The sequence below is a fragment of the Anomaloglossus baeobatrachus genome, chromosome 9, assembly GCF_048569485.1.
Source record: "Anomaloglossus baeobatrachus isolate aAnoBae1 chromosome 9, aAnoBae1.hap1, whole genome shotgun sequence".
NCBI lineage: Eukaryota > Metazoa > Chordata > Amphibia > Anura > Aromobatidae > Anomaloglossus > Anomaloglossus baeobatrachus.
The window spans coordinates 229,257,387-229,273,354 of NC_134361.1; the positions used below are offsets into that span (position 1 = coordinate 229,257,387).

General features: G+C 53.7%; 1 protein-coding gene and 1 long non-coding RNA gene across 3 annotated transcripts in view; one reads left to right on the forward strand and one right to left on the reverse strand.

Annotated features, from left to right (window-relative positions):
* PMPCA (peptidase, mitochondrial processing subunit alpha) overlaps positions 1-15,130 on the forward strand; it is a 44,211-nt gene extending 29,081 nt beyond the window's left edge. The window contains exons 8-13 of the mRNA XM_075324730.1: positions 5,316-5,408; positions 5,478-5,596; positions 6,569-6,659; positions 8,319-8,381; positions 8,468-8,612; positions 8,707-15,130. Of these exons, the coding sequence (XP_075180845.1) occupies positions 5,316-5,408; positions 5,478-5,596; positions 6,569-6,659; positions 8,319-8,381; positions 8,468-8,612; positions 8,707-8,876 (681 nt within the window). The 3' untranslated portion in view covers positions 8,877-15,130. The remainder of the gene's footprint in view (positions 1-5,315; positions 5,409-5,477; positions 5,597-6,568; positions 6,660-8,318; positions 8,382-8,467; positions 8,613-8,706) is intronic.
* LOC142251693 (uncharacterized) overlaps positions 8,310-15,968 on the reverse strand; it is a 52,695-nt gene continuing 45,036 nt past the window's right edge. For both annotated transcript variants that reach the window (XR_012725327.1, XR_012725328.1), the window contains one exon: positions 8,310-8,637. This is a non-coding gene — a long non-coding RNA (uncharacterized LOC142251693). The remainder of the gene's footprint in view (positions 8,638-15,968) is intronic.

The window sequence follows — 15,968 nt, forward strand, 5'->3', positions numbered from 1 at the left end:
TCTGCTAACGCTGGAGAGGAGAGACAAGCTCAGGGAGATCCAGGCAGGAATTCTGGTGCCCACACAAACGCTTTGCGCAGGCGGTAAGCAGCACCTGAGGTGCTGGCCCCACTAGTGCAGAAGTGTACTTATAGATTATATGATTATAGACTATACTTTACACTGTATGGTGCACTGTTGATTTTTGTCTATATACCCTCCTGTATTGCTCAGAGGAGACAACAGCATGTCGTCCACAAATAGCAAGGGTGCCAAAGCACAGACTTACTATGCTGCCTGTGCAGCATGTACGGCTATACTGCCGGCAGGTTCCACTGACCCTCATTGTGTGCAATGCTCGGCCCCTGTGGCACTTACTCAGCCGGAGCCTCTGCTAAGGGTGGCCCAGGGGGAGCCACCTGCTAACACTGTCCAGGTGACAGGGACGGAGTTTGCAGTTTTTACTGAAAGACTTTCTGAGACTATGGCTAAAATACTAGAAGCTTTGCAGTCCAGGCTGGCATCTCAAGCCATGGGCACTGTAGAATCATTGTCCCATGGTCCCCCTCAGTTGGAACAGCAATGTCCTCCCGGGGTGTCTCATGGATCCCAGGGTGAGGTCTCTGACACGGACCGCAGCCCCAGACCGACTAAGCGAGCTCGCTATGAAATTCCCTCAACATCATCACAATGTTCAGGGTCTCAGCGAGAGGACTCTCTGTATGATGAAGCGGAGGTAGCTGATCAGGATTCTGATCCTGAAGCCGCTCTCAACCTTGATACTCCTGATGGGGACGCCATAGTGAATGATCTTATTGCGTCCATCAATGAAATGCTGGATATTTCTCCCTCAGCTCCTCCAGTGGAGGAGTCAGCTTCTCAGCAGGAGAAATTCCGTTTCAGGTTCCCCAAGCGTACAACGAGTATGTTTCTGGACCACTCTGATTTCAGAGAGGCAGTCCAGAAACACCGAGCTTGTCCAGATAAGCGTTTTTCCAAGCGCCTTAAGGATACACGTTATCCCTTTCCCCCCTGACGTGGTCAAGGGCTGGACTCAGTGTCCCAAGGTGGATCCTCCAATCTCCAGACTGGCGGCTAGATCCATAGTTGCTGTTGAAGATGGAGCTTCACTCAAGGATGCCACTGACAGACAGATGGAGCTCTGGTTGAAATCCATCTATGAAGCTATTGGAGCGTCTTTTGCTCCAGCATTCGCAGCCGTATGGGCACTCCAAGCTATCTCAGCTGGTCAGGCGCAAATTGACGCACTCACACGTACGTCTGCGCCGCAGGTGGCGTCCATAACCTCTCAAACGTCGGCATTTGCGTCCTACGCTATTAATGCTGTCCTGGACTCTGCGACCCGTACGGCGGTTGCAGCCAACAATTCGGTGGCAATACGCAGGGCCTTGTGGCTGCGGGAATGGAAGGCAGATTCGGCTTCCAAAAAGTGCTTAACCGGGTTGCCATTTTCTGGCGACCGTTTGTTTGGTGAGAGATTGGATGAAATCATCAAACAATCCAAGGGAAAGGAAACATCCTTACCCCAGGCCAAACCAAAAACACCCCAACAGAGGAGGGGACAGTCGAGGTTTCGGTCCTTTCGGGGTGCGGGCAGGTCCCAATTCTCCTCGTCCAAAAGGCCGCAGAAGGATCAGAGGAACTCCGACGCATGGCGGTCTAAATCACGCCCTAAAAAGACCGCCGGAGGTGCCGCTACCAAGGCGGCTTCCTCATGACTTACGGCCTCCTCACACCGCATCCTCGGTCGGTGGCAGGCTCTCCCACTTTTGCGACACCTGGCTGCCACAAGTAAAAGACCGTTGGGTGAGAGACATTTTGTCTCACGGTTACAGGATAGAGTTCAGCTCTCGTCCTCCGACTCGATTCTTCAGAACATCTCCGCCTCCCGAGCGAGCCGAGGCTCTTCTGCAGGCGGTGGGCACTCTGAAGGCAGAAGGAGTGGTGGTCCCGGTTCCTCTTCAGCAACAGGGCCACGGTTTCTACTCCAACCTGTTTGTGGTTCCAAAGAAGGACGGGTCCTTCCGTCCTGTTTTGGACCTAAAACTGCTCAACAAACACGTAAGGACCAGGCGGTTCCGGATGGAATCCCTCCGCTCCGTCATCGCCTCAATGTCCCAAGGAGATTTCCTAGCATCGATCGATATCAAGGATGCTTATCTCCACGTACCAATTGCTCCAGAGCATCAGCGCTTCTTGCGCTTCGCCATAGGAGACGAACACCTTCATTCGCGGCACTGCCGTTCGGCCTGGCGACAGCCCTAAGGGTTTTCACCAAGGTCATGGCTACAGTAGTTGCGGTCCTCCACTCTCAGGGTCACTCAGTGATACCCTACTTAGACGATCTGCTGGTCAAGGCACCCTCTCAAGAGGCATGCCAACACAGCCTCAACGTTACTCTGGAGATTCTCCAGAGTTTCGGGTGGATCATCAATTTTCCAAAGTCAAATCTGACACCGGTCCAATCGCTGACATATCTTGGCATGGAGTTTCATACTCTTCCAGCGATAGTGAAGCTTCCGCTGGACAAACAGCGTTCACTACAGACAGGGGTGCAATCTCTCCTTCAAGGTCGGTCACACCCCTTGAGGCGCCTCATGCACTTCCTGGGGAAGATGGTGGCAGCAATGGAAGCAGTCCCTTTCGCGCAGTTTCACCTGCGTCCACTTCAATGGGACATCCTACGCAAGTGGGACAGGATGCCGACGTCCCTAGACAGGAACGTTTCCCTCTCTCAGGCAACCAAAGCTTCCCTTCGGTGGTGGCTTCTTCCCACTTCATTATCGAAGGGGAAATCCTTCCTACCCCCATCCTGGGCGGTGGTCACGACGGACGCGAGTCTATCAGGGTGGGGAGCAGTTTTTCTCCACCACAGGGCTCAGGGTACGTGGACTCAGCAAGAGTCCTCACTTCAGATCAATGTTCTGGAGATCAGGGCAGTGTATCTTGCCCTAAAAGCGTTCCAGCAGTGGCTGGAAGGCAAGCAGATCCGAATTCAGTCGGACAACTCCACAGCGGTGGCTTACATCAACCACCAAGGTGGGACACGCAGTCGGCAAGCCTTCCAGGAAGTCCGGAGGATTCTGCTGTGGGTGGAAGCCACAGCATCCACCATATCCGCAGTTCACATCCCGGGCGTAGAAAACTGGGAAGCAGACTTTCTCAGTCGCCAGGGCATGGACGCAGGGGAATGGTCCCTTCACCCGGACGTGTTTCAGGAGATCTGTTGCCGCTGGGGGATGCCGGACGTCGACCTAATGGCGTCACGGCACAACAACAAGGTCCCAACATTCATGGCTCGATCTCAAGATCACAGAGCTCTGGCGTCAGACGCCTTAGTTCAGGATTGGTCGCAGTTTCGGCTTCCTTATGTGTTTCCTCCTCTGGCACTGCTGCCCAGAGTGTTACGCAAGATCAGGGCCGACTGCCGCCGCGTCATCCTCGTCGCTCCAGACTGGCCGAGGAGGTCGTGGTACCCGGATCTGTGGCATCTCACGGTCGGCCAACCGTGGGCACTGCCAGACCGACCAGATTTGCTGTCTCAAGGGCCGTTTTTCCATCTGAATTCTGCGGCCCTCAACCTGACTGTGTGGCCATTGAGTCCTGGATCCTAGCGTCTTCAGGATTATCTCAAGAGGTCATTGCCACTATGAGACAGGCTAGGAAACCAACGTCCGCCAAGATCTACATTTCTCGTACGGCGCCCCTGCGCCGCTCGGATGCACTCTTTGTCCTTGTCGCTGGCCAGCGTAAAGGGACACAAGCTTCCAAGTCAACCCTGGCTCGGTGGATCAAGGAACCAATTCTCGAAGCTTACCGTTCCTCGGGGCTTCCGGTTCCCTCAGGACTGAAGGCCCATTCTACCAGAGCCGTGGGTGCGTCCTGGGCTTTGAGGCACCAGGCTACGGCTCAGCAGGTGTGTCAGGCAGCTACCTGGTCGAGCCTGCACACTTTCACGAAGCACTATCAGGTGCATACCTATGCTTCGGCAGATGCCAGCCTAGGTAGGCGAGTCCTTCAGGCGGCAGTTGCCCACCTGTAGGACGGAGCCGTTACGGCTCTATTATGAGGTATTATTTACCCACCCAGGGACTGCTTTTGGACGTCCCAATTGTCTGGGTCTCCCAATAAGGAGCGACAAAGAAGAAGGGAATTTTGTTTACTTACCGTAAATTCCTTTTCTTCTAGCTCCAATTGGGAGACCCAGCACCCGCCCCTGTTTTTTTGTATAACACATGTTGTTCATGTTAAATGGTTTCAGTTCTCCGATATTCCTTCGGATTGAATTTACTTTAAACCAGTTTATAATTTTTTCCTCCTTCGGGCTTTTGCACCAAAACTGATGAGCCCGTAGCAGTACGGGGGGTGTATAGGCAGAAGGGGAGGGGCTTTACAGTTTTAGTGTAATACTTTGTGTGGCCTCCGGAGGCATAAGCTATACACCCAATTGTCTGGGTCTCCCAATTGGAGCTAGAAGAAAAGGAATTTACGGTAAGTAAACAAAATTCCCTTCTTTTTTTAGCTCCAAAGATGCTGCATTTTTGCCCTTAAAAAACGCATCTGCAGCAAAAACGCATCCAAAAACGCATGCGTTTTTACCACGTTTTGCTGTGATTTTCTTCACTGCGTTTTTATGCGTTTTTTTTATCAGTGAACAAAAGATTGGTGAAGAAAAAAAAAAAAAATCTGCTGTCATGTCCTTCTTCAATCTGTTCTACATTCTCCACTAGTGTATGCAGGAGAGCAGACAGCTGCAGAACTACAAGGCTCAGCATGCTCCATCCAGGACTGTATGCTGGAGTTTTTTGCCCAGAAACGTAAAACAAAAAAAAAATGATGTGGGCTTCGCCCAATTTTTGTGTCCAGCCAGGTACAACTAGGCAGCTGGGAATTGGAATCCGTAGCTCAGGATGCCCAAGCTTCCTGGGTACCTCCGCTGCGAATTACAGTCCGCAGCCACCCCAGAAAATGGCGCTTTCTTAGAAGCGCCATCTTCTGCCGCTGTAACCAACTCCAGCGGCCCTGGTGGCTTGTGGGTAATAATGGGGTTAGGGCTATCTGTGTATTATCAACTGGCCCTAAGCCCGAAATTCAGGGTGTCACGCCAACTACCTGAGCTCAGCTTGTGTATCTGCTCATGCGCACAGACACTACCTGCAAGTGAGGGGGTGCAGCCGTGCACTGAGCTCTGTACAATATCAGGTTGCCCCAAAGCCTCTTCATATACATTTTAATTTAAAGTGACAGCACCAGTAAGTTTCGAGCTTTTTGCCCCTCATCAGTGCAATCTGGGTCACCTTAATTTTGTTTTCCAGGTGGAGAAGGACATGTCGGACGTCAGCCTGGGGCCCACTCCCATCCCGGAGCTGTCGCACATCATGATCGGCCTGGAGAGCTGCTCCTTCCTGGTAACCGTCCTCCTCCTTTACTCTTTGTCTACCTGAGATCCTCTGCCTAATCTGACCTGTCCCCGGTAGGAGGACGACTTCATCCCGTTTGCTGTCCTGAATATGATGATGGGCGGTGGAGGCTCCTTCTCGGCGGGAGGTCCGGGGAAAGGCATGTTCACCAGACTGTACCTCAACGTGCTGAACAGGTGAGACCCAATATCCTCCCCCCGCACCTGTGATTGCCATAGAGACCCCAATATCCCCCCCGCACCTGTGATTGCCATAGAGACCCCAATATCCTCCCCCGCACCTGTGATTGCCATAGAGACCCCAATATCCTCCCCGCACCTGTGATTGCCATAGAGACCCCAATATCCTCCCCCCCACACCTGTGATTGCCATAGAGACCCCGAAATCCTCCCCCCCCCCGCACCTGTGATTGCCATAGAGACCCCAATATCCCCCCCGCACCTGTGATTGCCATAGAGACCCCAATATCCCCCCCTGCACCTGTGATTGCCATAGAGACCCCAATATCCCCCCCTGCACCTGTGATTGCCATAGAGACCCCAATATCCCCCCCGCACCTGTGATTGCCATAGAGACCCCAATATCCTCCCCCGCACCTGTGATTGCCATAGAGACCCCAATATCCCCCCCGCACCTGTGATTGCCATAGAGACCCCAATATCCTCCCCCCCGCACCTGTGATTGCCATAGAGACCCCAATATCCCCCCCGCACCTGTGATTGCCATAGAGACCCCAATATCCTCCCCCTGCACCTGTGATTGCCATAGAGACCCCGATACCCCCCCCGCACCTGTGAGTGCCATAGAGACCCCGATTTCCTCCCCCCCGCACCTGTGATTGCCATAGAGACCCCAATATCCTCCCCCCCCCGCACCTGTGATTGCCATAGAGACCCCAATATCCCCCCCGCACCTGTGATTGCCATAGAGACCCCAATATCCTCCCCCTGCACCTGTGATTGCCATAGAGACCCCGATACCCCCCCCGCACCTGTGAGTGCCATAGAGACCCCGATTTCCTCCCCCCCGCACCTGTGATTGCCATAGAGACCCCGATATCCTCCCCCCCCCGCACCTGTGACTTCCATACTGCGCACCATGTGCCGGAGTCTTATGTTATCAAAGCCGTGTCCTCCTCCTCTCCGCAGGCATCACTGGATGTACAACGCCACCTCCTACCACCACAGCTATGAAGACACTGGACTCCTGTGTATACACGCCAGCGCTGACCCCCGCCAGGTGAGACCCCCCCCACAATAACTTGTCCCAGGGAATCTGCGCTAATGTTCAAACTGCTTAAAGGGGTGTTCCACTACAGTGATATTCAGTATCTATGCTCGTGGGGTCTAACGTCTCTTACCAACTGGACATTGACTATCATCTGCTCCTATGAGCCTCAGCCATTGTACAGAGCTTAATTGGGGGTCCGACACCTACCACCCTCAACAATCTGATATTGATGACCTATCCTAAAAAAAGGTTATTAAAAGGAGTCCTTATTATACAGCCCTTCTGACGTGGATTTGCAGAGCAGGTACGCCGGCCTCATCAGGCCAGAGCTGTGTCTGCAGTGTGTGCTGTGCAATCTGGTGCCCTATAAATTGGGAATATGCCCCTGACTGATCCTTGTACCCCGGTGACTATGAATCCGTATTTTTCGGATTATAAGACACACATTTCCTCCCAAAGATTTGGGAGGAAAATGAGGGGTGAGTCTTATAATCCAAATATAGCTTAACGGGGGGTAATGGAGAGGGGTCACAGGAGGCTGGGGAGATGCTGCGGGCGGTGCGCTGTGCTGCTGGCGCTGTGTTGGTGCTCACAGGCGGTGAGGCAGGGGCCATTCTGAAAATGTTGTCGGTGCGGGTTTCAAATAATGGCGCCTGGAGTAGGCGCATGCACAGATTCGGCTCAAGATCTCATCTGCGCATGCGCCACCTCCGGACCATTGATTTCCCTGCAAGGGACTTAAGGAAAATTGCGCCTGGAGGTGGTGCGTGCGCAGATATGATCTCAGCATGTCACTGACCCAATAGCTCAATCTGTGCACGAGCCGACTCCGGGCGCCATTTCTTTGAAGCCCGCAGCACTGACAGAATGCTCCTCCTGCCTCACAGCTCCCGCAGCATAGCCCTACTCCAGCGCCGCCCCTGCCTCCTGTGGCCCCGCTGCGCCGCCGCCCCTGCCTCCTGTGATCCCTGCCTCCTGTGATCCCTCTCCGCCGCCGCCCCTGCCTCCTGTGACCCCTCTCCGCCGCCGCCCCTGCCTCCTGTGACCTTTCTCCGCCCCTACCTCCTGTGGCCCCTCTCCGCCCCTGCCTCCTGTGGCCCCTCTCCGCCGCCGCCCCTGCCTCCTGTGGCCCCTCTCCGCCGCCGCCCCTGCCTCCTGTGGCCCCTCTCCGCCGCCGCCCCTGCCTCCTGTGGCCCCGCGCCGCCCCTGCCTCCTGTGACCCCGCGCCGCCACCCCTGCCTCCTGTGACCCCGCTCCGCCGCCGCCCCTGCCTCCTGTGACCCCGCTCCGCCGCTGCCCCTGCCTCCTGTGACCCCGCTCCGCCGCCACCCCTGCCTCCTGTGACCCCGCTCCGCCCCTGCCTCCTGTGATCCCGCTCCGCCGCCGCCCCTGCCTCCTGTGACCCCGCTGCCACCTCCCCCTGGTAAGACACCACCGGATTATAAGACCGACCCCATTTTTTTTTCTCCCTCTAAATTTGGGGTGCGTCTTATAAACCGAAAAATCCAGTCCATTGCTGTGACCATGTGATGTGACGGACGCTCCTCAGTCTCCTTTACATTTATTTGGTAATTTTTGTACTTTACTTTTTAGGACTTTTTTTATTTCATAAAATTGACAATTTATTTTATTTATTCATTTATTTATTTAAATTCTTGCTATTTTCAGGTGCGAGAAATGGTGGAAATCATCACCCGGGAGTTCGTGCTGATGGCCGGATCCGTGGGGGAGGTGGGTGCCTCGTCGTAGGTCACGCCTCATCTTCTGCCGATGGTCGGGGACGGGTCCTTCACGGATATTTTTCCTCTTTCATTCAGATTGAACTCGATCGGGCGAAGACGCAGCTGAAGTCGATGCTGATGATGAACCTGGAGTCCAGACCGGTCATCTTCGAGGATGTGGGGAGGCAGGTGCTGGCCACGGGGAGGAGGAAGCTCCCTCACGAGCTGTGCACCCTCATCGGTGAGTGTTCGGTGGAGCCGGTCCCCTGGAAGAAGAGGACAGTGTAAGTGTATGAACATCAGAATTGGAAACACTTATATCTGATATTTTCCAGGCAAGGTGCAGCCCGGTGACATCAAGAGAGTGGCCACCAAGATGCTGAGGAGTAAGCCTGCGGTGGCTGCGCTGGGGGACCTCTCCGAGCTACCGGACTACGATCAGATTCAGGCCGCACTTTCCAGCAAGGACGGGCGTCTGCCGCGATCATACCGGCTCTTTCGATAGTCCGTGCCCTCTGTAGATGTGAACATATGCTGCTTGGGGCCGGTGTCTGCCCCGCACCCGGTGTCTGCCCCGCACCCGGTGTCTGCCCCGCATCCGGCGCTCAACAGCGAGAAAATAACTTATTGCCTCTGGAAGATTTCATCGGCGGAGGAGTCGACGCCGGGAAGCGTGTAAGGATCCGGAGTGTACTACGCTGGTCAATCCACCGATTGGATAAAATAAGTGACCCCCTAATAATAATACCAACTCACCAGTAAATACAAGATTGTGATTTATCTGCTAAAAATGTAGCATGTCCCAAACAAGTCTGTTGTATAGTGACAAAGTACAGACCAAACCAAAAGTTTGGACACACCTTCTCATTCAAAGAGTTTTCTTTATTTTCATGACTCTGAAAATTGTAGCTTCACATTGAAGGCATCAAAACTATGAATTATCACATGTGGAATGAAATACTTCGCAAAAAAGTGTGAAACAACTGAAAATCTGTCTCGATTGGGTTCAGGTCTGGTGACTGTGGAGACCAGGTCATCTGGTGTAGCACCCCATCACTCTCCTTCTTAGTCAAATAGCCCTTACACAGCCTGGAGGAGTGTTTGGGGTCATTGTCCTGTTGAAAAATAAATGATGGTCCAACTAAACGCAAACCGGATGGAATAGCACACCGCTGCAAGATGCTGTGGTAGCCATGCTGGTTCAGTATGCCTTCAATTCTGAATAAATCCCCAACAGTGTCACCAGCAAAGCCCCCCCACACCATCACACCTCCTCCTCCATGCTTCACGGTGGGAACCAGCAAAGCCCCCCCACACCATCACACCTCCTCCTCCATGCTTCACGGTGGGAACCAGCAAAGCCCCCCCACACCATCACCCCTCCTCCACCATGCTTCACGGTGGGAACCAGCAAAGCCCCCCCACACCATCACCCCTCCTCCACCATGCTTCACGGTGGGAACCAGCCATGTAGAGTCCATCCGGTCACCTTTTCTACAAAGACACAATGGATGGATCCAAAGATCTCAAATCTGGACTCATCAGAGCAAAGCACAGATTTCCACTGGTCTAATGTCCATTCCTTGTGGTCTCTTCTGCTTGTTGCCTGTCCTTATCAGTGGTTTCCTAGCGGCTATTTTACCATGAAGGCTGCTGCACAAAGTCTCCTCTTAACAGTTGTTCTAGAGATGTGTCTGCTGCTAGAACTCTGTGTGGCATTGACCTGGTCTCTAATCTGAGCTGCTGTTAACCTGCGATTTCTGAGGCTGGTGACTCGGATAAACTTATCCTCCGCAGCAGAGGTGACTCTTGGTCTTCCTTTCCTGGGGCGGTCCTCATGTGAGCAAGTTTCTTTGTAGTGTTTGATGGTTTTAGCCACTTCACTTGGGGACACTTTCAAAGTTTTCCCAGTTTTTCGGACTGACCTTCATTTCTTAAAGTAATGATGGCCGCTCGTTTTTCTTTACTTAGAATTTGTATTATGGCAAGAAAAAAGCAGCTAACAGTCTATTCAGTAGGACTATCAGCTGTATCCACCAGACGTCTGCACAACACAACTGATGGTCCCAACCCCATCTATAAGGCAAGAAATCCCACTTATTAACCCTGACAGGGCGCACCTGTGAAGTGAGAACCATTTCCAGTGACAAGAGAATGCCAAGAGTGTGCAAAGCAGTGATCAAAGCAAAAGGTGGCGACTGTGAAGAACCTAGAATATAAGACATATTGTCAGTTGTCACACTTTTTTGTTAACTATTTCATTCCACATGTGATAATTCATAGTTTCTTCGGCGCTCCATTGGGAGACCCAGACGATTGGGTGTATAGCTACTGCCTCCGGAGGCCACACAAAGCATTACACTAAAAAGTGTAAGGCCCCTCCCCTTCTGGCTATACACCCCCAGTGGGATCACTGGCTCACCAGTTTTTCTGCTTTGTGCGAAGGAGGTCAGACATCCACGCATAGCTCCACTGTTTAGTCAGCAGTAGCTGCTGACTATATCGGATGGAAGAAAAGAGGGCCCATATAGGGCCCCCAGCATGCTCCCTTCTCACCCCGCTTGTGGTTTGTAAGGTTGAGGTACCTATTGCTGGTACGGAGGCTGGAGCCCACATGCTGTTTTCCTTCCACATCCCCCTGAGGGGCTCTGAGGAAGTGGGATCTTACCGGCCCCAAAGCCCTGAGGCCGGGCTCCATCCACAGACCCATTGAACCTGCTGGATACGGAGCTGGGTACCGTTCAGGGACATGGCCCTGCACCATTCAGGTACTCTGTGTCCCCGTACACACAGGCACAGCACACTCCAGACTTGCTGGGTGTGCTAGTGCGCCGGGGACAGTAAAGGGTTACAGTCACTGCAGCCCAGCTGAGTGACTTTATGTATTGGGAATACCGCGCCGGACGCTCCGGGAGCGGCGGCGCGGCTGGGACTTGTAGTGCGCCGGGGACTTAGCGCCGACCGCGCTTTTACGGCGGCGGCGCTTATAAATCCAGTCCCCGGCTTTTGCGGCCTAGCTCCGCTTCGTTCCCGCCCCCACCCTGTCAATCAGGGTAGGGGAGAGTCGCTGTACAATCAGCAGCGCCGAGGGCTGGAGCCTTATTTACATGCTCCAGCCCTCTCACTGGACACTGTGGGACGCTGGTTTCCCGCTCTGACTTGGGGCACGCCCACGGCCCGCCCCTACTCACACGAGCTGGAGAAGGACGCCGGCAGCCATTCCTGCAGTCCGAGCTGAGAGAACGGACTCTGGGCAACCAGGCACAGGACTAGGGCGACCACACACCCGCTTATAGGCGGGCGGTAAGCGGCACCTGAAGTGCTGACACTAAATACCGCATTTGTCCTTTGTATTTTATGCTTACACTGCATAGGTCGCTATTTTTGGCTATATGCCCTCTTAGATGGCGACACATCAGCAGCAGGAAAGCAGGGGTGCTAAGGCACAGGTTTTTTTCAATGCTGCTTGTATTGCAGGTGTTGCAGTGTTCATTTGTACTTATGCTTGTATGCTATACATTGCACTGTATGGTCACTAGTCTGGGCGATATTCCCCTAGATGGCTAGTCTATAGCAGCAGAAAAGCAGGGGTGCCAAGGCACAGGCTTTCTATGCTGCTTGTATTACATGTGCTGCAGTGTTCATTTGTACTTTATGCTTGTATGCTATACATTGCACTGTACGGTCGCCATTCTTGGCTCTATACTCCTAGATGGCTAGTCGGCAGCAACATATAAGCAACACAGGCTTTCGTTGCTGTTTCTACTGCAGATACTGTTCCACGGCACTGAACCCCATTGTGTGCAATGCTCCCCTGTAGCACTTGGTCAGCCGGGGTCTCTACTTGACGTGGCCAAAGGAACCACCTCTCAACCCTGTCCAAGGACAGGGACGGAGTTGCATTGGGATAGAGACTTGCAGTCCGGACAGGCCATGGGCAATCTGGATCATTGCTCCCTGGCCACCCTCATCTGGAATAAAATCGGTGCTCCGGGGGGGTCCCAGGGAGACTCTCTGTATGATGAGGCAGACGTAGCTCATCAGGACTTTGATCCTGACACCGCTCTCAATCCGGATACACCGGATGGTGACGCCATAAGGGATGATCCTATAGCGTCCATCAATGGAATGTTGGATCTTTCTCCCTCAGCTCCCCCAGCGGAGGAGTCAGCTTCACAGCAGGAGAAGTCCCATTTCAGTAGCTCAAACGTATATTGAGTATTGTTCTGGCCACGCTGACTTCAGAGAAGCAGTCCAGGAACACCACGCTTCCCAGAAAAGCGTTTTCTCCAAACGTATTAATGATACACGTTATCCCTTCCCCCCTGACGTGGTAAAGCGCTGGACCCAGGGTCCAAAGGTGGATTCTCCAATCTCCAGGCTTGCAGCTAGAGCCATAGTTGCAGTGGAGATGGGACTTCACTTCAAGATGCCATTGACAGACAGAGGGACTCTGGTTGAAATCTGTCTATGAGGCTATCGGCGTGTCGGTTGCTCCGGCATTCACAGCCGTATGGGCACCCTAAGCTTTTCAGCTGTTCTTGCGCAGCTGGTCTTGAGCACATGTACTTCTGTGCCGCAGGGGCGTCCGTAACCTCGCAATGTCTGCATTGCGACTTACCCTATTAATGCTGTCCTGGAAGGACAGTCGAGGTTTCGGTCCTTCCCAGGCTCGGGCAGGTCCCAATTGTCCTCGTCCAAAAGGGCTGAAAAGCCTCAGAGGGGCTCAGCTTCCGGCCGGGCTCAATCACGCCCAAGGAAGGCAGCCGGAGGAACCGCTACCAAGGCGGTCTCCTCATGACTCTCAGCTCTCTCATCTCTCCGCATCCGCGGTTGATGGCAGACTCGCTCGCCTTTGGCGACATTTAGCTGCCACAGGTCCCAGACCGGTGGGTGAGGGACAGTGCGCCCACGTGCACAGGACAGAGTTCTGTTCTCGTCCTCCGACTCGATTCTTCAGAACGTCCCCACCGAGCCGATGCTCTTCTGCAGGCAGAAGGAGTGGTAATCCCTGTTCCTCTTCAGGAACAAGACACGGTTTTCCTCCAAGCTGGTTGTGGTGCCAAAAAAGGATGGCTCTTTCCGTTCCGTTCTGGACCTAAAACTGCTCAACAAGCACGTGGAGGCCAGGCGGTTCCGGATGATACCCTCCGCTCCGTCATTGCCTCAATGTCTCAAGGAAATTTCCTAGCATCAATAGACATCAAAGATGCTTATCTCCACGTGCCGATTGCTACAGAGCACCAATGTTTCGTCTACGTTTCGTGATAGGAGACGACCATCTTCAGTTCGTAGCTCTGTCATTTGGTCTGGCGACAGCCCCACGGGTGTTCACCAAGATCATGGCGGCAGTGGTAGCAGTCTTGCGCTCACAGGGACACTCGGTGATCCCTTACTTGGACGATCTACTTGTCAAGGCACCCTCTCAAGAGGCATGCCAACTCAGACTGAATGTTGCGCTGGAGACTCTCCAGACGTTCGGGTGGATCATCAACTTCTCAAAGTCAAACCTGTCACGACCCAATCACTAACGTATCTTGGCATGGAGTTTCATACCCTCTCAGCGATAGTGAAGCTTCCGCTGGACAAGCAGCGGTCACTACAGACAGGGGTGCAGACTCTCCTTCTAGGTCAGTCGCACTCCTTAAGACGCCTCATGCACTTCCTCGGGAAGATGGTGGCGGCAATGGAAGCGGTTCCGTTTGCGCAGTTTCATCTGCGTCCACTTCAATGGGACATTCTCCGCCAATGGGACGGGAAGTCAACATCCCTGATCAGGAAAGTATCCCTTTCACAGACGGCAAGGACTCTCTGCAATGATGGCTTCTTCCCACCTCATTATCACAGGGAAGATCCTTCCTACCACCGTCTTGGGCGGTGGTCACGACAGACGCGAGTCTGTCAGGGTGGGGAGCAGTTTTCCTCCACCACAGGGCTCAGGGTACGTGGACTCAGCAGGAGTCCACCCTTCAGATCAATGTTCTGGTAATCAGAGCAGTGTATCTTGCCCTACTAGCCTTCCAGCAGTGGCTGGAAGGAAGGCAGATCCGAATTCAATCGGACAACTCCACAGCGGTGGCATACATCAACCACCAAGGGGGGACACGCAGTCGGCAAGCCTTCCAGGAAGTCCGGCGGATTCTGATGTGGGTGGAAGCCACGGCCTCCACCATATCCGCAGTTCACATCCCCGGCGTAGAAAACTAGGAAGCAGACTTCCTCAGTCGCCAGGGCATGGACGCAGGGGAATGGTCCCTTCACCCGGACGTGTTTCAGGAAATCTGTCACCGTTGGGGAAGGCCGGACGTCGACCTAATGGCGTCCCGGCACAACCACAAGGTCCCAACCTTCATGGCACGGTCTCGCGATCACAGAGCTCTGGCGGCAGACGCCTTAGTGCAAGATTGGTCGCAGTTCCGGCTCCCTTATGTGTTTCCACCTCTGGCACTCTTGCCCAGAGTGCTACGCAAGATCAGATCCGACTGCAGCCGCGTCATACTCGTCGCTCCAGACTGGCCAAGGAGGGCGTGGTATCCGGATCTGTGGCATCTCACGGTCGGCCAACCGTGGGCACTACCAGATCGACCAGACTTACTGTCCCAAGGGCCGTTTTTTCCATCGGAATTTCTGCGGCCCTGAACCTGACTGTGTGGCCATTGAGTCCTGGATCCTAGCGTCTTCAGGAGTATCCCAAGGGGTCGTTGCCACCATGAGACAGGCTAGGAAGCCCACGTCCGCTAACATCTACCACAGAACGTGGAGGATATTCTTATCCTGGTGCTCTGCTCAGGGAGTGTCTCCCTGGCCATTTGCATTGCCTACCTTTCTTTCTTCCTGCAATCTGGGTTAGAAAAAGGTTTGTCGCTCGGCTCCCTTAAAGGACAGGTCTCGGCGCTATCCGTCTTTTTTCAGAAGCGTCTAGCACAACTTACTAAAGTGCGTACGTTCCTACAGGGGGTTTGCCATATCGTACCCCCGTACAAGCGGCCGTTAGATCCATGGGATCTGAACAGGGTACTAGTTGCCCTCCAGAAGCCGCCCTTCGAGCCTCTGAGGGAGGTTTCACTTTCTAGACTATCACAGAAAGTAGCTTTTCTGGTAGCGGTCACATCTCTTCGGAGAGTGTCTGAGCTAGCAGCGCTGTCATCCAAGGCTCCTTTCCTGGTCTTCCACCAGGACAAGGTAGTGCTGCGCCCCATTCAGGAGTTTCTCCCGAAGGTGGTATCCTCTTTTCATCTGAATCAGGATATCTCTTTGCCTTCGTTTTGTCCTCATGCAGTTCATCGGTATGAGAAGGATTTACATTTGTTAGATCTGGTGAGAGCACTCAGAGTCTACATTTCCCGCACGGCGCCCTTGCGCCGTTCGGATGCACTCTTTGTCCTTGTCGCTGGTAAGCGCAAAGGATCGCAGGCTTCTAAGGCCACCCTGGCTCGATGGATCAAAGAACCAATTCTTGAAGCCTACCGTTCTGCTGGGCTTCCGGTTCCATCAGGGCTGAAGGCCCATTCTACCAGAGCCGTGGGTGCGTCCTGGGCATTGCGACACCAGGCTACGGCTCAACAGGTGTGCCAGGCAGCTACCTGGTCGAGTCTGC